The 25663-nt window shown below is 41.9% G+C and overlaps 1 protein-coding gene across 1 annotated transcript in view; it reads right to left on the bottom strand.

Moving 5' to 3' along the window:
• The window catches only part of TENT4A (terminal nucleotidyltransferase 4A), a 1710012-nt gene that overhangs the window by 600652 nt on the left and 1083697 nt on the right, over positions 1–25663 (bottom strand). Inside the window, exon 11 of the mRNA XM_044065408.1 lies at positions 20504–20607. Within this exon, the coding sequence (XP_043921343.1) occupies positions 20504–20607 (104 nt within the window). The remainder of the gene's footprint in view (positions 1–20503; positions 20608–25663) is intronic.

Raw genomic sequence — 25663 nt, 5'->3', positions numbered from 1 at the left:
GCAGAGGGGGAAAGGTATATACTGATATGTTTTTCCAGCTGAAGGATAGGGCATCCACTTTCCATGCCTGTCTGTGATAAATCCTTGTGCAGAATCTCTTTAGTTGGTAATTGTGAGGGGAGGCAAATAGATCTATGTCTGGGCATCCCCATTTCCTTGTTATCATATGCTGAAGATTTGTGGATCCAGCTGCCACTCATGGGGATCCATGAGGTTTCTGTTTAGTTCGTCTGTCAGAGTATTTTTCCTTCCTGACAAGAACTGTGCTTGCAGATGTACGTGGTAAGTCAATGCTGGTAACCACAAAGTCATGGCTAGTCTGCAAAGGGGGTAAGAATGTGTGCCCCCTGCTTGTTTATATACCACATGACCGTGGTGTTGTCTGTTTTTATCAGTAGTTGTCCTGGTTGAAGTAGGTCCTTGAAGGCTGACAAGGCATTTTGAACAGCTAGCATCTCTTTTTGATTGATATGTAGATGCATTTGGTTTGAGGTCCATGTTCCCTGAATGCATTTTCCTGCCATGTGGGCCCCCCAGGCATAATCTGATGCATCCGTTGTTAGTGTTTGCTTGGCTGGGGGTAATGTGAATGGCTGTCCCTTGTTTTGGTGACAAGCCTTTGCCCACCATCAAAACTCCTGTTGCAGGCAGGGAATGAGAGTAATTATAGTTTCCAGGCTGTGGCAATGTTGAGTCCAAACACTTTTTAGGTACCATTGAAGTTTCCTCATATGCAGTCTTGCATATGGAATTAGTAGGATGCAGGATGCCATGAAGCCCAGAGCCTGCAGAATTTTTCTTGCAGATAACTGGGCCTTTGTTGCTAACATGTTGAAGTAGGTAGTCAGTTGTCTTTGTCTGGCGTGAGATAAGCCATCTGGGCAGTTGTATTTAAGCTTGCACCCAGGAATATTATCTCTTGAGAGGGTACGAGTTTTGATTTCTTTTCATTGACTGTGTACCCTAGGCATGTTAGAAGTTTTTTCACAAACGCCAGATGCTGTAGAAGGATGTCCTTGTTCTCTGCTTGAATTAGACAGTCATCCAGGTAAGGATATATTTGTATTCCTCTGTCTACAGAATGCAATTACTGGTGCCAGACACTTTGTAAAGACCCTGAGCACAGTAGATAAGCCAAAGGGCAGTGCAGAGAATTGGTAATGCATTGAGCCAGCCTTGAATCTGAGGTATCTTCTGCATATTTGTCTGATTGGGACATGCCTCTTTTAGGTCTACAGTTACAAGCCAAGTGCCCAGCATAGGCAGTAGCTGCTGTAAGGTCAACATGTTGAATTTTGGAATATCCAGGAATGTATTCAGAATCGATAGGTCCAGTATTGGCCTCCAGGCCTTGTCCTTTCTGGGTACCAAGAACAGTCTTGAGTAAAATCCTTGTCCCCGCTCTTGCTCTGGCACTTGTTGAATGGCCCTCATGTCCATGAGGGATGAGACTTGTTTTTGTGCCTCTGCCCATTGATTTTTTGGCAGATCTGGCCAGCCATTTGCCTTTGGCAGGGTATGGAAATGGAACTTGTAGCCTTGTGACACGATATTTAGAACCCACTTGTCCTGGGTTATAATGTGCTAATTTTCCCCCTAAGGGTGCTGCCAGGAAATAAGTGCTTGGTGCAGGAAGGGGGAAGTCATTGGGACTGTTTCCTGTAAGGTTGTGATTTGTCTTCTCCACTTTTGGAGGTAGAAGCACCCCATTGCTTTGACCTGTATGAACCTTGCGCCTGGGATCTGCCTCTAGGGCATCTGGGTCTGCCCCTTTGAGGTCTGTCTGATACAGGAAAGGACCAATTCTTTGTTGGCCAGTGTCTACTAAACCTAGGTGGCTTTACTTGTAAAGAAATCTTTGACCATTTGCATAGATGTAGCCTTGTTCTCCATTTTCTTAAACACCTCCTCTGCCTTAATACCAAACAAAGAATCATGCTGTAAAGGTGCATCCAGTAATTTAACTTTAACATGATCAGGCAGATTTTGTTCCTTTAACCAAGCATGCCTTCTAATTACAGAACCTGTAACTGCGGCTCTGCATGAGGCCGCTAAAGACTCAAAACCACATTGCAAAGTATGCTTTACAACTTGCTCAGCTGCATGCAAAATATCCTGCATTTCCTTGTTTTCTGCACATTCAGAATTTAACAACATTTTCTGTTTAAGCAATGCCATGACATGTTGCTGATATTTGAGCATATGAAACTGACAGTTTAAGGCCCTTATAGCCAAGGTAGCAGATGTGTAAACCTTTTTTCTCCATCTATCCGGTGCCCTAGAATCCCTGTCAGAAGGGGTAGGGTTTTTTGCAGCAGAAGCCTTAACACCCTTGGGGCCCTGAGAAATAGTTTCTGGGTCTGCAACAGGGTTTTTAAAAAAGGAATTTATGTGAGTCAGGAACCCTGTAATATCTGTCAGGCTTAACAGGTGCTGGAGGGTAAGGAGTCAGGGGTAAGGCTAGACTCCGAAAACACATCATCTACAATGTCTAACACAGGAGGGATGGCTAGTGGCTTGTGCTGAGGTTAGTAACAGGAAATCCCTGAGCCTCTTTTTAGACTTTGAAAAATCTTGGCTCTCCCAGTGGAAATGCTCCCTCATGGTATGCAAGGTTTCCCCAAAAGAATAATCCTCAGGAGGAGAAGCTGAAGGTATGGATTCTTCAGCATCAGAATCCTCATAGGGGGGAAAAGAATATTCCTGATCAGAAGAGAAATCAGAAGAAATGGAAACCTGATCTTACGATTCATAGTCAGTCTCTTGCCTAGGCCCCTTTTCAGGAGGGGGATGGGAACCCCTGATTAAGGTAATCAAATCTTCGGCCATTTTGAGCATCTGTTTTTTGGGCACGGAGGCCTGTCCACGTGGCTCTTGAGGTAGCTTCTTTGCCTTTAAAGGTGCTTTAGTCTTTGCCTTGGAAGTTGGTTTAATGTATAGATGTTTGGGTCTGAATACACCCTCAGAAGCCGGTGCCTGCTCAGCGGCTCCAGACCCATCTGAAGGAATAGCGTCCGAGGCTCCAATACCTTGAGTTTCCAGCGGCATGGCTGACTCCACGTGGGAGTCAGTAGTGGCCTGCAGCTCTGAAGTAGCGGTCGCCAGGGGCTGCAAAAGCACCTCACTGAGAAACCAGCGAACCGGCGACTGGCTTAGGAGAAGCTTAGTCATCGGTTTTGGACCTCAGTCTTTCTTTTTCTTTGCGTTTTTTGTGAACTCCAGTAGTCGGATGGCTTTCCGACGACATTTCTGGATAATTAAATCTGCATCCAAAGTAGTTTAAAGCATAATCATACCAACGCTTAATAGTGCATTGGTTAAATCTAGCACAAAACTGACAACCTAGGAAATTATGATCAGGGCCTAAACAAGGAATACAGTACGAATTAAAGTCCTTATGAGGTATTTGCTTCCCACAAGAAATACAATTAACTTTTTCTGACATCGGTTCTGGAGCAAGAAAAAAGTTTCCCCAACGGGGTACTTAGCTTTATAGAAGACTTCGGATCTGAAATTCGAACTCGAAAATCTCAGGTGTCGGCCGACCAGCACTTGCGAACTGCTTCTGCTTCGGGCACCGCGCGACAAGAAAGACTAAAGAAAATGGGGTTGGCTGCTTCTTTTATACCCCTGACGACCTGACATCAGGGAAGGGGCGATAGCAGCCGACACAGGACCCAGGACTTGGGAATTCAGGCTGACTGAGGGCAACCTGCCAGCAGGATTACCCAAATGTAATGACCGCAACAGTGAAACACGAAGAACATCCAGGACTGCAACAGTGAATACACTCTAACATCTACATTTATGGTAAGTGTACACAACAGTACTATGTTCGTGTTTCACTGTTGCAGTCATCACACTTGGGTTGATTCTCAAAGCTGAAGAATGGGTGGAGGCAGTTAAGAAGAGTTGGGGCTGGCTAGTATGCCCTGCAGGTCCGCTGTTGCAAAACCTGCCCTGGATTTGGAAAAGATAGGCAGGTGGTAATGATTGGTGAAGGTGTGAACAGAACTCCAGGCAGCAGCTTCCAGAATGTCCCTGGTAGGGACTTCTCTCAGAAATGCAGTAGAGGTAGAAGTTGCCCTAGTGGAATGTGTTCTGACCCCCTGAGGGGTTGGTTTCCTATGGTGTTTGTAGCAGAAATGGATACAGTGTGCTATACATTTGGAAATTGTTTTGAAATGGCCTTGCACTCTGCCCCTGGTGCAAAACTGACTAGTAACTGGTCAGATTTCCTGAAGGGCTTAGTCCTATCAAGGTAGAATGTGAGCTGTCTGTGCACGTCTAAGAAGTGCAGGATCCTTTCCCCTTTATTTTGAGGATTAGGGAAGAAGGCTGGCAAATGGATAGATTGGTTGAGAGCCACACTGGATACCACTTTAAGCATAAAGGAAGGGTTAGTCCCGAGGGAGACCCTTTCAGGATGAAAAATAATGAAGGGTTCCACAGCCAGAAGTGCTTGTAGCTCAGACACTCTTCTAGCTGAAGTGATGGCCAGAAGCAAGGCGGTTTTCCAAGATAGGAGTTTTAACTCTGCTGACACTGCAGGCGCAAAGGGGGCGTGAGCTTTTTCAGTACAAAGTTAAGGTCCCAAGCAGGGGTGAGGGCTCTCCTTGGTGTCCTTAAGTTGTAAGCCCCTCTCAGGAACTGTTTATTGAGAGGGAGAGAGAAGAGAGGTGGCTCAGTGTTGTAATGAGCTGAGATGGCAGAGGCATGGTTCTTAATGGAGGAGGATAGGCCTCTGTGGAGTAGATCTGCTAGGTAATCCAGGATTAGAAGTAAGGAGGGCAGTGCTGTGTCCTCACCTTTAGATTGAATACAGGAACAATACCTTTTCCACTTATCAGCATAGGATTTCCTTGTACTGGGTCTTCTGACTTCAAGAATGACATCCAGCACCTGCTTGCTTAGGCTGGCCACTGAGGGAAAATTCAAAGAATAAGCCAGGCTGCAAGATTCAGGGTTTGCAGGTGCGGATGCAAGATTTGTCCCGCCTGCTGAGTGAGGAGGGTTGGAATCTGGGGTAGGTGCCAGGGTGGCAATGGTGACAGGCTGCGCAGTAGTGGGTACCAGTGCTGGAATGGCCAGTCCGGGGCAATCGGGATTGCCTTTGGTCTGTCCTGTCTTATCCTGAGTAATATTCTTGTGAGAAGAGGCAGAGGGGGAAATGCATAGATTGAGAGGTTTGTCCACTGGAAGGATAGGGCAACCACTTTCCACAGCCTGCTGTGAGGTGTCCTGGTGCAGAATTTGCTGAACTGGTGATTGTAGGGGAGGTAAAAAGGTCGACCTCTGGTGTCCCCCATTTCTGGGTTAGAAGGCTGAAAGTGCTGGGGTCTAATTGCCACTCATGTGGGTCTAGGAGATTTCTGCTTAAGTCGTCTGCCAGAGAGTTTTGTTTGCCTGGCAGGAATTGAGCTTGCAGATGAATATGCATGTTCAAGACCGTATTCCACAAGGCCATGGCTCGCCTGCAGAGTGGGTAAGAGTGGGTTCCCCCCTGCTTGTTGATGTATCACACAACTGTGGTGTCTGTTTTTATTAGCAGGGGTCCTGGTGAGAGTAGGGATCTGAAAGCTGTCAGAGAGTGCTGAACTAGCATCTCTTTTTGGTTGATGTGCAGATGAATTTGACTTGGTCTCCAGTGGTCCTGAATGCACTTGTCCAGATGTGCCCCCCAGGCATAGTCTGATGCATCTGTGGTTAGGTCTGGGCAGTGTGGGGTTGAGTGAAGGGCAGTCCCCTTGTTGTGGTTGCTTGCTGCTGCCCACCAAAGAAACTCTGTCCTTAGACAAGGTAAGGTAGGTATATGATGGTTTCCAGGTCCTGAGAATGTTGGCACCAAAGACTTAAAGTACCGCTGAAGTTTCCTCATATGCAGTCTGGCATATGGAATTAGAAGAATGCAAGAGGCCATGAAGCCTATGGCCTGCAGGATTTTCCTCGTGGATAGCTGGTTTCTGGTGGCCAATTGAATGAAGTAGCCTGTTAGATAGGCTTGTTTTTCTGGAGTAAGGAATGCCGTCTTGAATGCTGTGTCCAAGCTTGCTCCCAGGAATACAAACCTTTGACTGGGGACTAGTTTTGATTTCTTTTTGTTGATAGTGTACCCCAGGGAGGTCAGAAGGTTCTTTACAAATGTCAGGTGCTGCAACAGCTTTTCCTGTCTGCCTGAATCAGACAATCACCCAAATAAGGGTAAATTTGAAACTTTTTCTGGCTGCAATAGGCAATGGCTGGAGCCAGGCATTTTGTGAAGACTGTAGGAGCAGTGGATAAGCCAAAGAAACGCGCAGAGAACTGAAAATACATAGATCCTGCCCTGAAACGCAGGTATTTCATGCACGAGTCCCTTATAAGGATGTGCAGATGGGCTTCTTTTAGGTCTAGGGTGGCTAACCAGGCATCTTTGGACAGCATAGGAAGAAGCTGCTGAAGGGTGAGCATTTTGAATTTTGGTACCACCAGGAAGGTGTTTAGAATGGAAAGATCTAGGATTAGGCGCCAAGGGCCCTCTTTTCTGGGTACCAGGAAAAGTGTGGAATAAAACCCTTGATCTATCTGTTCTGCAGGAACAGGCTGAATTGCCCTTATGGAGAGCAGGGATTGAATTTGGTTTTGTGCCTCTGCCCACTGGTTTGGAGAAAGGTCTGGGAAACCTTTTGGGGTTGGCAGTGAGTGGAAGTAAAATATGTACCCCTGGGATACAATGTTGAGGACCCATCGGTCTTTGGTGATGGAGGTCCAGTTTTTTGCATGATGGGCAAGTTTTCCTCCTAGGGGCACGAGCAATTGGGCAGAGGTGAGGAGTGGAGTTGAAAAGTCATTGTGAATTCTTTCAGTAAGGGGGTGGCTTGGCACTCCCTGTTTTAGAAATGGAGGTACTCCACTGCTTAGATCTCTGCATACCCTGAGACTGTAATCTGGGGGGGTTCCGTTTCCCCTGGGTCTAGTTTGAGATGGCCTTGAAGGGACTGGAAAAGACCCATGTTTCGAGGGGCAATGCCTACTGAATCTAGGAGGCTGCACTTGCAAAAAAATCTGACTGTCTGCATAGACTTAGCTTTTTCTTCCATCTTTTTTAGAACCTCTTCTGCGTTGGTGCCAAGCAAGATTGTCCTTGTTCAAAGGAGTGTCTAGTAATTTTGATTTGACGTGGTCTGGCAAGGTCTGCTCCTTAAGCCAAGCATGCCTTCTCAGTACAGAACCAGTGACTGCTGCCCCTACAAGATGCTTCTAGGGCATCAAAGCCACATTGCAATGTATGCTTGCTAACTTGGCTTGCAGAATGCATAAGCTCCTGTAATTCTTTATCTTCTGCACAGTCTGTGAAGGTAGATAATGTTTGCTTAATAAGTTCCTAATATGTTGCCAGTTTCACATGCTGAAATACCAGCAATTCAATGCCCTAATGGCGAGAGTTGCAGAGGTGCACACTTTTTTACCCCATCTGTCTAAAGTTCGGGAATCCCTGTCCGAATGGGGTGGGATTCTTAGCTGTAGTTGCTTTTATACCTTTAGGCCCCTGGGAACTGACCTTTGGGTCAGCAGTAGAATTTTTGAAAAGAAATTTGAGAGTCAGGGACTCTGTAGTGCTTGTCTGGTTTCCTTGGAGCAGGGGGTAAAGTATAAGGAGATTCCATAAAGACATCATCCACGTCATTCAGAACAGGAGGAACAGCTAAAGGTCTATGTGGTGGCAAATCTAAAAATTCTCTGAGTCTTTTATTGGACTGAGGATAATCCTAGCATTCCCAGTGGAAATGCTCTCAAAGTATGTAGGGTTTCACCAAAAGAAAAATCCTCTGGAGGGGAAGCAGAAGGAATGGAGTCCTCTGCATCTGAATCCTCATAAGCAGATAAAGGCATGTCTTCATATTCAGAAACCTCAGAGTCATCGGACTCTTGGTCTGTTAAAGCTGCTGGGGACAAGTCTCTCTCTCTTAGCAGGGGAAGGCTGGCTTCCCCTAATCAGCATAATGATGTTGTGGCAAGGAAACAGGTGCTTGAGTTTGGGTTGTCGTTTTTTTTAGGCGTAGCTCGTGCTCTTGGCCTTAGAAACTCGGTAGTTTTAGACAGAGCTGAAGAATCGAAAGAAGTCGTCGGTTTGTGTCGAATATTGGTAATGCGAAAAACTTCCTCGTTAGCCGGTGCCTGCACAGTGGCTCCAGACTCAGCCAAGGTAGAGACATCTGCAGGTTCCGTAGTCAAAGAAGTCTCTCTCAGCATACCAGACTCCAAACAGGTCTCGGTAACGGCCTGCAAATCCATCAAAGCAGGCATCAGGGCTGCAAAAGCACCTCACTGAGTACCGGCAAACTGGCGACTAGCTTAATGGAAGCGTCGGTGGCAGTTTTGGACCTGTGCGGTCTGTCTCTGTCTTTATTCTTACAATTTTTCAGAAGATCAGTAGTCGGATGGCTTACCGAAGCCATTTTGGAATACGGTGATCGAGAGCGAAAGTATTTGGTGAGTATTTGGCGACTATAAGGGCCTGACGATGGAGATTGTCCGGGCGTTGAACAAAGCACAAAACTGACAGCAAGGTATGTCGTGGTCTGGGCCTAAACAGGCAACGCAGTAAAAATGGAAATCTCGGTGTGGTATTTGCTTTCCACAGGTGAGACAATTGTTAACTTTTTCTGACATTGGTTAGAGCAAGAAAAAACAGATCCCCAATGGGGTACTTAGCTTTAGAAGACTTCAGAATGAATCAATTCGGAAATGAAAACTCGGGTAGCAGCCGACTGGCACTCGTGCGAACTGCTTCTGCTTTGGGCTCCTCAGCAAGAAAGATTGATGTAATGGCGTCGGCTGCCTGTTTTTATACCCCTGACAACCTGATGTCAGTCCTGAAGCAACAGCAACCGAAGCAGAAATACTAATTCTCTGGTATTCAGGCCGACTGAGGGCTACCTGCAGGCAGATAACCCAAGTGTGATGACTGCAACAGTGAAACACTAAGAACATCCTGCAGTCCAGTCCTAGGCCTGAGGAAGACCCTGTTCCAACAGAACCAAAGGCCAAAGGGTCAACTCTGGTGCCGAAGTGAGGTCCACTATCAGCACTGAAGCCAGGGGGTGCCGAGAGAGGCATCGATACAGAGGGCTTCTGGACCTGCAAGGAGGATGAAGGAGAACAGTAAGATGGAGTCTGTGAAGCAGAAATCCCAAGTCCTATAAGGGCCTGGGATTTTGAATCAGAAGGAATCCCCCTGGCTGTCAGCAGCTGGTCCACAAGGCACACCACACAGAGTTCGGAGAGGCTCCTGGTGGACCTAGTGGATATCCCCAAAGGGGACTCTGGACACTCTAAGAAGGGACTATAAGCCAGTTCCAAGAAAGGGTCCACAGATGGGGAATATCGGGTCTGTGCTTGTACGTCCAGCGGCACAAGTCTCCATTTTTGAAACGATAAGAACAGCAGGGTCTGAGTTATCGGAGCCGAGAAAGGACTCTGAGTCGGAATCAGAGTCAAGGTCAAAGTTTTTGCATCAAGTAACATCTGGTGCAATAGATGTTGTCAGTGCCAAGGTAGTTGTGCATCGACGATATAGACAAAGACGATACTGAAGACAGTGCTGTAGGCGAAGACTTTTGTTCTGGTGCAGAAAGCTTTGGAATTTTTGGTTTTGGCGGTCTTTCCTTCTCACCAGAGGGTGAGGAGGGAACTGAGTGTGGTCTCATTTTGTCTTTCCTAGGAGGGGGTGAAGCCTCCGACACAGAGAGAGCCTCTGAGAAAGGTGCTTTGAGTAGACCTTTCAAAATCAATTTATTTTTATGCTCATTCAGGGTACGAGACAGAAAGAGCAAGGGGGTTGTACCGAGAGAGATACTCCCAAACAGTAAACACAGTCATCATGAAGGTCACTATTAGGCATTTTTCTCCCACACTTCAGGCATTGTTTGAAGCCTGAAGTGCCCTTTTTATCAGACATGTTAATAACAAAATCGGCAATGCACAACAAGCAAAAAGGAAAAAGCAACAGATTACCACAGCTAAGACAATAGTTGACTGGAAGGCAAAGAGAAGATACCAATGATGGTATAAAAGAATTACCACAGCGGGTAGAGAGAAGAGAGTGTACCAGCAATAGTACAAAGATTACCAACAGGTATGACAGGAAAGTTGTAAAAGGACTTAGCGACACACACAGCTACAAGAAACATACTAGCCAAGAACACGCTAAACAATTTTGAGTTATCAGAAATATCAAAAAAACAGAATATTCCAACAATAAAAGACTTAGCTGAGATCTGTCCTGAACGCGGCTTTACGGCAATGCGGCAAATGAGATCTAAGGCAACAGGGAGAAGGGGGTTATGGGTAAAATCTTAGCTCGAGAGTTTTTGGCTGGCATGAGCTTTGGTATAAGGTCGACTCAGTTACGAGGGCTTGGAACCGAACCCATCAGTGATGAATGGAATGAAGATTAACATAATCAGATTAAATTTCATCATCCATGGATGCCCTTGGTATATTTCCACTGTACTCTCTCCAATTTACACAGAGTGGTTTTCTTATAAGTTTTTTTTCTTAAATTAGCATTCCATACTCTAGTTTGGGTCTAATTTAACTTAGAAAGAACTGCATCATTTCTTTAATCCTAAATTTTCTAAATATTTTTTACACTCTACAGTTTTACAACTATCATTAACCAAGTGGTTGATATGGTCAGAAAAACTCAAAGTTGGATCTATCCCTATACACAGGTCCTTAAATGAATCTACTTAAATCACTGTGTCCATTAAACAGTCAACCTGCAATATCACAATCATTATATGCTTAGCTTTGGATTTATCAACATATTATTCTCCTGTGCCCAAACGGTCAATTAAGTCAAATTATTTCGCAGAAATGCCCTATCTGTAACAGATGTAATTAGTTGACCCATTTTCAAGTCACCTGTATACAGACAACGCACCTCATATGAAAAAGATCTGAAAGATACAACCTAAAACAAGTACAAGCCCTAGGACAAAGTCCTGTTGGACACTCTCACTGTAACCCAGAATTTCATCTGTCCACTTCTGTACAATACTTGCCATGTCCTATCTGTATCAAAACAGCTATCTGTCTTAAGATTATATTAATGCCTAGTCCTAATTTATTGTTCAGTGTTTGTGTATGAACCTGCTAAAATATGACGTTAAGTTTATATAAATTACTTCACAGCATATTTTTTCATTTATAGTTGTTACTTTAATATAGAAAGTACAGCTGTGTAAAATCTTACCATAATGGTAGATATTCCTCTCGTCATTGTTGCAGTATTCATTACAATAGGGATCCCCTGCCAAGGGCAGCCTGACTTCTGGACAGTAGAACAAAGCCTTTAGGTTGCTTTAAGGTACGTTGTATGTCACACATATGCACCTCGCGTAGAGTAGGGCATAAAGGTGATGCCCGGACGTACCATACTCAGAACTGAGGGCCCCCGCAGAAACACTAGTCCAAGGAAGAGAGGTAATCAGTGCAACCAGAAGAGAAATGGACTGGGGGGGGGTGGATACTGCAACAATGAAGTGGACGACATCTTCATTACAACAGGAGAGTGGCAAAGCTCAGGATGGAGATTGGGAGGAGGAAAGACAAGCAGAGCTCTCTAGGGAGCCATGAAGGATGGCCCTAGCAAACCAGCTCTAGCTCTGCAAATTCCATCCAACTTGTAGTGCTTGGTAAATGTAATCACAGATGTCCAGGTAGCTGCTTTAAGAATAGAGTTAGTATCCAAGCCTTGAAAAAAGCACTAGAAGCCACAGCTCTAGTAGAATGAGCTTTAACAGAAGGCTCTTACCATAAAAGGAATAACAAAAAGAAATGGCTTTAGAAATCCAAGAAGCAGCATTTTGCTTGGACACAGCCACTCCTAATGAACTAGGATAAAAGGAAACAAAGAGCTGATCAGATTTATGAAAAATCTTAGTCTTATCCAAATAAAATCTGAGTTGTCTATACACATCCATTGTGTGCAGCACCTTCTCCTGGTAGACTGCGGAGAAGGGAAAAAAAGTGGGTAAATGAAAAGCCAGATTAAGGGACAACTCAATCACCACCTTGGGCATAAAAGAAGGATTAGTATGCAAAGGACACCCTGTCCTTATGAAACACCAAAAATGGAGGACAGGCTACATGGGCTTGAAGCTCAGACACTCATCTGGCAGAAGTGAGGGCTAGCAAAATTACAGTCTTCCAAGCGCAATGTTGCAAGGAAGCTGAAGTTGCAGGTTCAAATGGAGCCTGAGTCAATTTTTCCAAAATTAAAATCCCAGAGAGATGGAACATGCTTTCTGGGAGGCCTAACATGAAGGACACCTTTAAGGAATTGTTTAGTTTCAAATCTAGAAGCTAAAGGAGATTAAGGCAGACAGGCAGAGATAGCTGATAAGTGGGCCTTAACAGCAGAATAAGCAAATCCAGCATTGAGCAATTCATACAGATAAGAGAGAACCAAAGGAACAACCACAGAATGTGGATCCAGGTTATAAGAAAGACACCAAACAGAAAACCTCTTCCACTTGGATAAGTAGGATTAACTAGTGTTGGGTTTTCTGGCCTCCTGGAGGACCCTAAGCACGTCCTCAGAAAAAAGGTGCCTATGTGGAATCAAAATACTATCATCCACAGTGTCAGTTGAAGGTGGACAGGTGGGGATGGACAAGAGACCCATGTCTTTTTGAGTAGGACCACCCTAGAAAGTAAACTTGTGATGACTGCCCTTGTATAAATGAAGAGGAGGAAACCAATGCGGTCTCTGCCAAAAGGGGGTCACCAACAAGAATTTGGGAGCATCCTGCTGAATTCTGAACAGGAGTTTTGGAATAAGGGCAAGGGCAGGGAAAGTGTAAAGAAACATACCCTTCCAAGAAAAAGACAGGGAATCCACCTTCCAAACCAGAGGACCTGGGACTCCGGCACAAAAAAGAGGAAGTTGTCTGTTCAGAGGGGAGGCAAACAGATCTATGTGAGGAGTACCCCACTGGTGGACAATGTACAGAAACACATCCTTGTGAAGCATCCATTCATGGGATTGGGTTAAGGATATGCTCAGAGTGTCTGCCATAACATTTTGACCTGAGGGAATGCAAACTTCCTCAAGAGTCACTTGACACTGGATATCAAATTCCCACACCAACAGTGCCAACTGGCAAAGATGATAAAATCTTGTTGCCCCCGTTTGTTTACATATATCACTGTGGTATTGTCTGTAAATACCTTGAGAGGTCCCAGGGAGAAGAGAGGATGAAAAGCCTGAACAGCCAGCAGAAGAGATGTCATCTCTGACATGGATGTGCTCTGTTAAAGAGGCGACCAAACACCCTACACATTTAGGAAGCCAAATGCTGCTCTTCACCCCATCTCTGAAATGTCCGTGAACAGCTCGAGAGGAAAGAGGGGGGATGAAAAGGGAATCCTGGATTTAGAGACAACTGCTGTAGCCACCACTAAAGCTCCTTCTTAAGACAAGGTAAAGAGGAATTACAAATTTGTGGGGATGCGCATGTTGAAGCTAAACTGACTTCAGAAACCACTAAAACTTTCCCATATGGAGTTTGGCCAGAAAGAGCACAGGAATGGTGGCGATCATAAACCCAAACGCTCTCAGAAATTCCCTGGCTGTCACAGAAGCCAGAGAAAGAAGAGTTTGAAAAAAATTAAATGAGTGTTAAGGCCTTGGGAGGAGAGCAGGGATACCAGCATAGGTACAGTTTTGATCCTGCACCCCAGAAAAACATGGTCTTGAGAAAGAGTCAGAAAAGGCTTTTTGACATTTATTGTGAACACCAGGCTTTGCAGAAGGGAGATGACAAACTGAAGATTTTGCAACAAGATCTCTGGAGTGGATGCCTGAAACAGGAGGTCGTCCAAGTAAGGAAAGACTTGGATCCCCTTGAAGCTTGCAAAAAGCAATCACAGAAGCAAGGCATTTGATGACTACCCTTGGGGCAGTAGAAATGCCAAAGGGCAAATCAGAGAATTGAAAACACAAGGATCAACAGAGAAATGTAAAAACTTCTTGAAAAGGGGATGAATAGGGATAAGGAGATAAGCATATTTGAGATCCAGAGACACCAGATAAGCCCGATTAAGCAAGAGAGGAAAGAAAGTCTGAAGGGACAACATTCGAAAAGCGGGCATCAGAAAAGTGTTTAGATAAAAGAGGTCTATAATTGGTCTCCAGGTACCCTCTTTTCTGGGTCCTAAAAACATCTTGGAGTAAAACTCCCTCCCCCTTTGGGACATGAGTACCTCTTGAATAAGTACCTGGATACAAAAGGTCTCAAACCACTCCTGGGAAGCTGTTCCTGAGGGGTCTGAGGAATTCCCATGAAAGGGGGAAGAAATTTCCAAACCATGAAATACCCCTGACAGAAAATGGAAAGAACCCAGGAATCATGAGTAATCTTTATCCAAACAGGAAGAGAGAGATAGGTGAAAGAAACAGGAAAGTGTCTGGGAAGAAAAGGATAGTCAGCACTTGGTTTATCAGGAAAAGGAGACTGCTGAGACACAGAAGTCTGAGTAGCCTTCACAGGAGGGGTTCAGTTGCCACCCTTTTTACCCTTAGAAAGATGGCAAGACTGGCTGTGAATAAAGGCTGGCTTACTGAGGTAGTTTCTCTGAAATTTAGGCACAGGAGAGAAACAAACATTCAAGTTCCTGTAAAGCCATGACCTTATCCTGAAGTGAGTTCAATCAGCAGCATCTTTGTCAACCAAATGTTTAGAGAGACCATCAATTTAGCCTTAATATCATCAGGCAAAGGCTGTAGCTAAAGCCAAGAATACCCCTTTATCACTGAACCAAAAGCAGCAACCCTAGAAGAAGCATCAGCTGCATCATAACTACACTTCATTGAAACATGAACTATCCAAAAAAATAAGGATGCAGGTGCCACAGAAGTGAAGAAGACTGTGATGAAAGCGCTAAATAAACTGGGTCAGTGTCACATTTAAAGCGTTGGTTGAGTCATTTCTGTGGCACCTGCATCTTTATTTTTGGGAAAATTAACTATCTGAAAGGAAGTCCCTAAAAGTGAAAGGGCAGAAGTCTTACCTTCAGAGTCTGTAAGATGAGAAATCACCTGACACGCCTCTGAAAGCAGAGACAACAAGTACCTGGACATATGGGTCTGATAATCAACAGCCCCAAAAGCCAAGGTAGCAGAGGTATAGACCTTCTTGCCTTGCATTTCCATAGCTCTGCTATCATTATCAGACAGCAGTAACTTAAGAAGGAAGCAGCTGAGATGGTTTAAAAGAAGCTACTGACACCACCAAAGGGTCAGCGGAAGGACACTTGTACAAATACCCACAGTCCTCAGGCACCCTTATTGAACCTATCACGTTTTTTGGGGGCAGGGGGCAGAGAATCTTGAGCCTTAGAGGCATCAGAAAAGGCATTCAACAAAGCAGCCAAAACAGGAGGGACAGCAGAAAGTCTGGAATGCATCTGTAGTAGCTCATACCTTTTTTGTACCTCAGAAACTTGAGAATAATCCCATTTAAAGAACTCCATCATACTAGAGACATTGTCCCCAAAATAAATCTCTTTAAAGGGAGTATCATAACTGGTAGCTCCCCCTTCCTCTGATCCACAGTCCAAAGGAGAGGGGAATCTGGGAGGATTCCTCATCTGAATCTGCCTCTTCCTCAGTGGAATCCTGTTCTCTGTGTCTGTTAAGGGGTTAGAGGACTGGGGGTCTAGAACAGAAACTCCCTGAGGAGGTTTTAAAGCCATAAAAGCACTAAACAATCCCTGAGTGAAGGACTGTCATTCACTCTGTGGATCCTTGGGAGCTGGGGAAATATGTTTAGTCTTCAGTTTTTTTCTTTAAGGGGACGTCCGCGTTAAAAAATATGAAGGCTCTGACCCTGGACAGTATTCAATAATAGGGACTACTACTTTGACTAAAATTTGGCGAACAGCCCTAGGCCCCTTGTAAATAATCAGGAGACGATCCCCCTGTATGTCCGAAGCAGAAGTCTGCAATATCTCGAAGTGCCTAAGGTCAAATCCCCGGCTGGCCTCCAAATCGTTCACAGCAGAAGAATCCAAGGATAAAGCCAGGCAAACTTCGAAAATATCACTTGCCTTGGAAGGGACACCCGGTGGAGGCTGAACAGCAGAAGATTCCAGCCTACATTTCTTGGCTGCCTTCTTCCCAGACGGCTGTCTCTCATAGCAGAAAGTTTCCTTCATCAAGTCTTTAGCAAGAAGCTTAATATGTTGATTCTCAAAATAAAGCACCAAAGAAAGCCTACTATGAAGGGCTTTGAAAATAAAGGCCTGATGGACAGAACAGGATGCATGGTCATGCGAAGAGCCAAAGCAAAACAGACACTTCCTGATGGTCTTTATGGGGAATCCATCTCCCACACTGGCATTTGCCCTTCTTGGATGGCATGAAACCCACAAGCAACAATACAGCAAAAAAAAAAAAAAAGATAAAACAACAAAAACACCAATGAGGCACTTTACCTGTAACAGCTTGGTGAACTAGCAATGGAATGGGCGTACAGCTTGATGATCAAAAGATCTTCAAACTGGTGGCAAAGAAGTCCCAAGGATGGCATGTTTGGATGTCACCTTTATGCCCTTCTCTATGCAAAGAGCATGTGTGTGAAGTACGGAGTACCTTAAAGCAACCTAAAGGCTTTGGTATACTGGCTGGAAGTCAGACTGCCCTTGGCAGAGGATCCTTATTGTAATGAATACTGCAACTGTGAAATGAAGGTCATCATCCTGTTACAGGTGATTACAAATCTATTTTCAAAATATGAATGCTGGCAGATGGTATAAAGTCCCATCCTTCCCAGTTCTGACAATTTTATCCAAAACAACCCTTTTCATAGTATTTCCATCATAAGAAAGTAAACTTATGGTTCCATACGAATGTGCTTTTCCTAGTCAACCTTCTTTTAAAGATGGGTTTAACAAGTACATATCACCAGTGTTGAGGAATCTCCCCCATACTTAAATGGCCTAGTCACTATCAGTTATAATGATACTGATAGTCTGTGCTGAATTGTTGTCAGGTCATTACTACCAATTCCATATCCTTCCACTTGGTATTGGGTTCAGTACGCATAGTTATAGGAATAAATTTCCCCTCTGCCCAACCTAAGAACAAGTCAAACCAAACAGATAGTATAGGGTACAGTATATTATATAGGCCTAGTATTAATAATGACTCTCAAGCAACCAGAAACTACAGTTATCCAGCATCTATCAATCCCCAAGGGTGCCGGTTAACAGAGTTTACTGCATCTAAAATCTGTTTTGTTGAGTTTTTAGAATCTATATCAAGATAATCAATTTGCATATCGTTATGCATAACAATTCTTACATCTCTATAAAATGGTTTTATATTACTTTCAACATCTTAATATACTCAATCAAAAAATTTCCTGATCATCATCTCTATGACATTAGTAAGCAAGATACAAAATGCACTATTTAAACATACCACAGTTTATAAGGATGCAGTTTTTGTTTTTTATGTCATAGAAAAAATAGAACAGGACCCTCGAGGTGGTCCCTGGGAGACAATGATAGAGTACAGGGAATTATTTTGGCAGTTGAGCTTGAAGGCCAACAGCGAACCAGGCTTGAATGACTATATTTTAGCCCCTGTGATTAAACTTAGATCTGCTAAACTATAATGCTTTCATTTAGCATTATTTCTTGACCAGTAGATGGCAGTGTTTTACTAGTTTAACACAGTGGTTTTGGTTTCAACACAATTTAAAACTTTGGTGTAACATCTTTTTTTTTACTTATTTCTATTATATTACATTTGATGGCCTGCACTTTATGTATTTACATATTAATCATGTGATTCAGTGTTTTTTAAAAACTGCTTTTTAAAAAAAATCTGTTACTGAAACAAGTAATTATTTGTTTTAGGAGTTTTTATAGTTGCATTTTTACAGTTGCACTTTGAATGCACTACATTAAATTATACTAAATGTTTTAATTGGTTAACTGTTTTGTCAATGGGAAGGGAGGGTTATTTAAGGAGATTACTAGCTTGGTTAACTATTCATTCTGATGAAGTCTAAGGATGAAAACGCAAGTTATTGTTTTGTGGCGTTAAATAAATCTTTTTGGTTCACTGAACTGAAGAGGCGTTTTGTTTGCTGGTTCTGCAAGTGCTTTGCTTTGTGATGATTTTGGTACTGTTCCCAAGCACTTTTTCCTTCTCAGTTGTGTTCATTTATGCATAACAATTCTTACATATCTATAAAATGGTTTTATATTACTTTCAACATCTTTATATACTCAATCAAAACATTTCCTGATCATGTCTTACACCATTTAATTTGTCTATCCAGTTTATTTCAAGTGCAATCTTGTACCCAATATACTCTCGTGTTAAGTATATTGTTTTTATGCAAATATATCTTCTTAACCTTTTGTGCCTAGATCCAGATGTTAAAACATTTTTTGTATTCAATTTCCCTTTCAAAACTTGTCAGACTCATTTTGCAGTCCTTCCAGTGAATGCATAACTCAATGCATTAGTACACTGTGACCATTTTGCTTCCATATAGTGTTATTAATCTTCGATGCATTGTCAGTTTGGCAACAGGTCAATATTTATAACCCCATGATCATTACACATCAAAGGTGAAAAAAAATTAATATGAAGTAAAAAATCATCTACTTAGGAACACAAATACCCAGTATGTTGCGTTCCCTGGTAGGTTTGTTTTAATGTACAATTGCCAGTTCTGAACATACATTGTAAATAATTTCCTTTGCAATGTTGTAGAATCATTATTCCCATCGGTTTCTGATAAATTTACATCCTCATCTACTATTATTTTCCCTTCTTATTTTTCATGCAAGAGATATAAGAATTTATGCAAGTTGTCAGCACTTAACTTTGGTGGTCTACTCATTCCGAAACTTATAATCTGTTCCAGGGCTATATTTATCGTCACAGTTACACAATCTACAAAACTGGCATTATCAAACATGCAATAATCACAGGTCTCGATCTATAATCCTATCATATCTCCACCTGATTTTTTTTGTTTCAATGTCTGTTGCACCAAAAATATTTATACCCTGACAGAACTGGCTTCCAGTAGTCATTCTTTAACAATGTTACACAAACAATAACATAAATCTTGTGTGAACAAAGCAACATTTCCAATAAACAATATCAATAATACTCCTAGCATTAACAACCAGCAGAGATAAATCAAATTTTGCAATCTGTGAACTGTTAAATTTCAGACCTAGCAAAAATCCTGTCTTGTACTAGACAAACATAAAACTTTAATCTGTCTAAATCTATGTGCCCTCAAAATTAGGCTTGGATTTTCCATACATTTCCACTTTTTAAAATAGGACATTTTTTCATGTGGATTTTTACCTAATATCTTTTAATTCTCACTGACCTGACTCTCCTTTCTATATGTGATTTGAGAAAAATATAATACCTGTACAAACTACATTACCCAAGAGGTTGTAAGCTTCCTGCTAAGAATCAGTAATTTCTCGAAGATGAGAACATTTGAACAAATGAATTAAAACAGCTCCATACTTCTTTACAATAAGGCAATTGCATCCAAACTAAACCACAACACCTGGATAACACCATACAAAGTCACAACATAATACATTCTGACAACAGTCTAGAATAACTTGGTCCCATTACAAAGTAGTTCAATGATAATATTGTAAAATATAGTAAACCACTAAATTTGCCAATTTAAGTTTGCATCAGAACTAATTAATATACTTACTCCAGCCCAGGAATTATGCTTTCAAACTCTCACAAAGACAGTATTCTCCAAACAGAGGTGAACTCTGTATAATTTGTTGCTAAAACATCAGTCACTGCAAAACTCTGAGCTGGCTCATTTATTACTAGAAAATTTTAGTCATAAAATTCAAGCCTCACACCTATACCTATTTGCACTGCTTCATGCAAAGCCAATTGGGGGAAAAAATGACATTTTCTTCACCAAGAGACATAATACAAGAACTTTTAAAGTAAAAATAAATGCTAATAAAACAAAGTGCTTTCCCTCCTTTCACGGTTACCAAGCTACAAGAAATCACTAGACATATATGTGCCTAATTTTAATATTCAGAGATTAAGACAACAGTCTAACCCCATAGGTGTAGAATTAAAAAATGACCAAGCTAAAACTTCTAAAAACAAAATCAATGCATGAAATGATTTCGTTGAAATACATGGATGGGAGTCATGTTTTTGGCCTTATTCCCTCCTGGCTTTAATGTTTGGCCCCAAATGAAGTCAGGAGCAGTATTTCCACCATAATTCTGACCCCTGCAAATTTTTTTACAGCTAAAAAATCTGCACATACATAAGCAAATTTTTATCTGTTTTCTTGAGTTACCCTTAATTCTTACATAATGAGCAAATAAATGAATTCACGCAGCACTGGGTTGAACTCGGTAAATCTCTAATAATGGAAAACATTTAACATTAGGACAAGAAGCAGAAAAAGTAACTCACCATTATGAGGTAATTCCAGATGCACACTGTCACCCCATTTTCTCTTGATGCAGTCTCTATAGTCTATCACCTCTTGGGTTATCTTAATTATTCTCCCTAATGTGCTGTAATAAAATAAACATTCTGTAAAACATCTTACTTTTTTATTCATTACAATCATATTTTTCAAAAAAGATTGATGCAGTTTTCACAGTTCCATACAGTTCTCTCTGGTAAAAATGATGAAATACCAATGCCCTTGTAAGTTTCAAACAAATGCGGTCAACAAAACTGTATTTACACAACAGCAGCAATCAACAGATTTTTTTTTTTTTTTTGTGGGAGGGGATTAGAACAGAAGTACTCACTGTAACAGCTGATACATAATGGAATCTTCCTCAGCAAACAGACTGGAATATCTTCTTAAGCTATCCTGGTCTCAACCATTTTTCTCTTCAGCTCCTGCAATTAAGGTGCATGTTTCTAGTACTTTGAGACTTCACTTACCCTATTAGGGGAGTACGCCTAGCCCCTGGTCTTCTGACAATCTGACTCCATGCATTCAGTGCATATTTCCAGAAGCAGAAAAAAAAGTGTAAAACAAAACAAAAAAAACAACAACCCCCCCCCCCAACAATCTACAGGGAACTGCAGAAGAAGCCAGAGACCAAAGCCCAAACAAATGGCAAAGAGGGTAAATACGAACCCAGTAATGAACCCATCCTCACAAATAAGAATATGCATTTCTGTTTTTTCCGATATCAGGAGTCGCAGGACAGTGCAACTGGAAGAATCCAAAACAGGATAAAAAAAAAAAATCACAGTCAGTGAATGAACTGTGAAAACTTATAAGGCTGAATGACTCTTAACACTCAAGTGCCAGAGGATTCATGACTCCTGGAGTCATGGTCCAAGGATCAATTTTTGGTGCAGGTCGGAACCTACTGACCAACTGTCCCAATACATGCCCACAAAACACTTTAAAAGCCAGCAATGGAAGCAGCGATATACCCAATGAAGTTACTTTTAACAAATGGACAGAGCTGCCAGATAGCAAAATCATTTTTGGAAGAAGTTCAGTTAGCAAATGCAAAGCCCTGTCTCCCTTTGTTAAGCGAGAGAGAGAAAAAAAAACAGGTGCTCCACCTTCCTGAATCCATGAGCTTCATTTTTTGCCATCAAGAAAAGAAATAAAGGACAGGAGCAGAGTTCTTAAGGAAAAAAATGCAACACTATTGAGAAAATGTCACACAGTCCTTCAGGGACAAACAATCCTTATTAAACATCAATTTGATTTCCTAAAAATGTGTACTTGATACTTTTAATACCACACTTGCAAAATGCAAAAGCTCCCCCCCACCCCCAAGAAAAAGCATTTTCTAAAAATGAAATGCTGCTAAATCACTGAACTTGTTGACTTGAAGAAGGAAAAGGCAAACCTGTTTATCATGAAATTCAAATTCCAAGGAGTCAAAAGTTTCTTTGGAAGAGTACCAAAAAATGCAGGACCCATTTAAAGTTAAATACATTATTTGCAGGTTGTGAGCCACAGTCCTGAATTTTCACAAGGTCACAATGAGCTGAAACTTAATAGATGTGTATATTAACTGTGAAATAACTGAGACCTAAAATCATACAATAGTGTAAAAAACCTACAGTCTAATCAAATGAGGTGGCATAACATCTCACCATTCAAGAGGGCTCTCTCTCCCCCACAAACGAATTCAGTCTAAATAGTGGAATGCTTTCTGATGGCCTCAATCATTTCTGAAACAATCACTAGGAGGTCCAATGGAAGCAAATCAGGGGCAACACCATGAAGTGGAGTTGGATTTTGCTGCATAATGGGGGAGGGGGGGGTCCTTGGCTTGACTCCAGAATCTTATATGGTTAAGGCACCATCAGCTTGAAACCACCCATTTCACAGCCAATAAACAGTGAAGACAAACTGAGGCAGTCACCAAATTTTGTGGCCAGGTGCAAAATCAGAGGGAATCCATGCAAGAATCTCAAACCATTAAAGACAACATTACTACTGTCAACTCTTCCACCCCCTGCCCAACTAGACTGGAGAGACGGGAAGACTGCTATCTCCTGTGGTGTGAGTGCCAATCTCTGGACTGCATCACTTCTTCAAAAGACTCAAAATAAAAGTCAACTCTTCAGCTTCAAAATATGGCTGGGAAGAGTGGCTCACAATCCAATAGCATGATCACAACTCACAGACTATGAAAAACTGAAAAGGAGATGCTTCCCATCTACAGTAGCTTTGCTATCCAAAGTAATTCATTAACAGTATGAGTGCACGCTAACCTACCTGTTTAGTTAATAGACTGGTTGCTGGACAGTAGGAGGGATGCTTCTACCTTAGTTACTCCTCCATAGCCTTAAGGGGAAGAAGTACTGCTTAAAGGAACGAGTCTGTTTATAAAGATGCCCTTCTCCTAAAAAGTGTCAACTATGACTGAACTGTGGAAGAATTTACGTGGGCTCTTTGACCCACGAATGAAACATTCATCATCAGAAACTAAGATATATTAATACGTCTGAAAGAAAACCTCACAATGAGATGGGCATTGTCTATAACTCCAAAGTCTGTCTACAGATAAGGTCCCCAGTGAATTTGAAGCCACAGCCACATCACAGTCTAGGGCAACACGTACATCTTCAGATCTGCAAAAAACACCAAAAAGACTTAACTGGCATAAAACTCAAATGGTATAGTGGTATCAAAGCTTGTTTTCTCCTGTCTCCTCATCCAAGTTGTCAAAAACATGACCTCTTCAGCCCTCTCTGTGAGCAGAAATAGCCAACAATGAAAAGCGTCACACTTCTCTGATGAAGGTAATCCTCAATGATGGACTCAACAAGGGCTTCTACCAGTCTATGGAAATTTCTAGGGTCAGCAACAACAGATACAACCAAGTCAGAGACGTTATCAGCTACCAGTGAACATGTTCATATCCTATTTGCATTTTGTAGCAGATCTTTAGTGTGAAGCAGACTCAAAACCGGTAATACATGGGAAGTCCTGGACCACAATTGGGGTAAAACTACTAATATTGCTCTCCTGAGAGAGCGCTGAAAGGCAAAGGAAGAGGAGGACACAGCAGTTCCCAATGCTCCTGAAGGACAGGCATTCTTAGTCTGTAGGGGTTTTCTTCTCTTTCTTCTCTGGGTCTAAGGGGAATCAAGACAGTCAAAGAAGCCTTTTGTACAATGGCCTGTTTCCTTCTTTACCGATTCTTAACCAAAGTCTACAAAGGCTGCCCAAAAAGGAACAAACCCAGGAAGAATGTAACCAGGGTGGCCTGTATAACCTCATCCTTACAAGGAGAACCTGAGCCAAGCAACCCTACACAATCATATACCCAAGCCATAATGCCATCAATTCAAAGTTACAGGGATCAACAAGCAAAGAATGCAGAAGCAATTAGGGTCTTGATCAGGGTTTTGTTATTACAACCTGGAATGGCAGTAAGATTTTTCTAATGCAAGGTCCACTGAGGAGGACCAAAATATTGGCAGGAGAGACAATTGAGGGATTTCAGTCCCAGCACAGCAAAAGCAAACACCCTCGATTCCACCCTGTCTAATGCCTTTGACTCCTTATCAGGTAACAATGTAGACAGGTACTATGCTTTCTAGAATCTAGGCTGGATTGTGGAGCTCTAGATGTTTTTGAAAGAAATGTTATTTTATTCATAGGTATATACTACGCTAGCTGCCCTTACGGGCTATTTTAAGCCTAGCCAATACCCCCTTTTTGTGCTTGAAATAACCTCTCCCATTTGGTTATAGATTGGCCTAACCCATCTCATGGTTAATTATATATTGCACCTGTACTGAGAATAACTGGGATCACAGATCATTGATTTAGCTAGTTATAGACAGAACAAGAGGAAGTGCTAACTCAATTTATTTTTTCACACTGCAAACTTTGCATCCTTTGTAATATCCTTAAAATCATTACAATTGAATCTATCATGGGATTGCATCAAACAAAAAAGGCAAAGCATAATTTCCATAGTTACTGTCATTCAGATTTTTCTTTTTAATAATTGTCATTTATTATACAAGTTGCTCATTTCTTGTCTTCCTTTAAACTTCATTCCTCAATCTATTCTGCATCAGCTATTCCTACAACTTCTTTATTTCTAAGGAATTTGTTCTGTCCATCCACCTCCAGTTCTTTTATTTCCTTGACAATATCCAGAATTTCCTTTATGTTAGGAATAAATTTTGATGTCCATTTTCTAGTAACAATTTGTTGGCAGACAAAATTACACTTAAAACCAATATTGTCAGTCAGTCAAAAGAGGTTAGAAAAGGCTGGGAAGACAACAGAAAAGCAATATACAAGGGAACAATGTGAGGACATATGCATGCCTCCAAGGTATGCATCGAAGTCCAAAGGGCTTAGTATTTTTGCTTGGAAGTGTTTGCAAACACTTGTATACTCCAAGCAGACTTTTGAAGATTTATTTCCCCCCTCAGGAAGTCAACAAATGCTGGAGGTGTGATGGTCAACAGAAGTAATTGGTAACGTGTTTTTAGGAATGCAATGAGTTGGCAGATTTTAAAAATTCCCTACAGAGTACTTTTGTCAGAAACGTTGGGGGAGCAAACTGCTGTAACAAAGGAAAACAAATATACCTCGCAACTGTACAGATTTTCGCAGAATGTCTAGATTTTTGTCTCATATTACGTTACGTGGAAACGGACAAATGTGGGATTAACAAGCAATAATTATATTTGTGAAATATGACAGAACAAGAAAATCAATATTGGATTTTTCTAGACTCGGATTTCGGGGGGGGGGGGGGCTCTAAAGTATATGCCTTACTTCATGTCATTAATGTTCGAAAAAATTCTTAATAGCACTATGTTTATATAGTACATGATTTTCTTTGCATGCTATAAAGTATTTTCTCGGTTTTAAGTGTAATGGGGATACTATTGCAAAGGGGAGCTCCCATTTCTTTTTTTTTTTCCTCCCTTCTCTCTCTCCTTTTTCAGTTTCAAGTAATGTAGGCACAGCAATGTAAATAAGTCTTGTTAAAACAGCATAACAAAAGAAAAATTAATGTGCGTTTTCTTATGCTTGCATGGGAGAATAATCGGATTAAGGGCCTTAGCTTGACCTAGAAAGTAGTTTTAACAGAAAGCAAGTTAATGAAA

This window comes from Protopterus annectens, chromosome 3.part0, assembly GCF_019279795.1.
Source record: "Protopterus annectens isolate FY-2018-M chromosome 3.part0, PAN1.0, whole genome shotgun sequence".
NCBI classification, from domain to species: domain Eukaryota; kingdom Metazoa; phylum Chordata; order Ceratodontiformes; family Protopteridae; genus Protopterus; species Protopterus annectens.
Note: the sequence above shows the minus strand (reverse complement) of the source record. Positions and strands in the feature narration are given on the sequence as shown.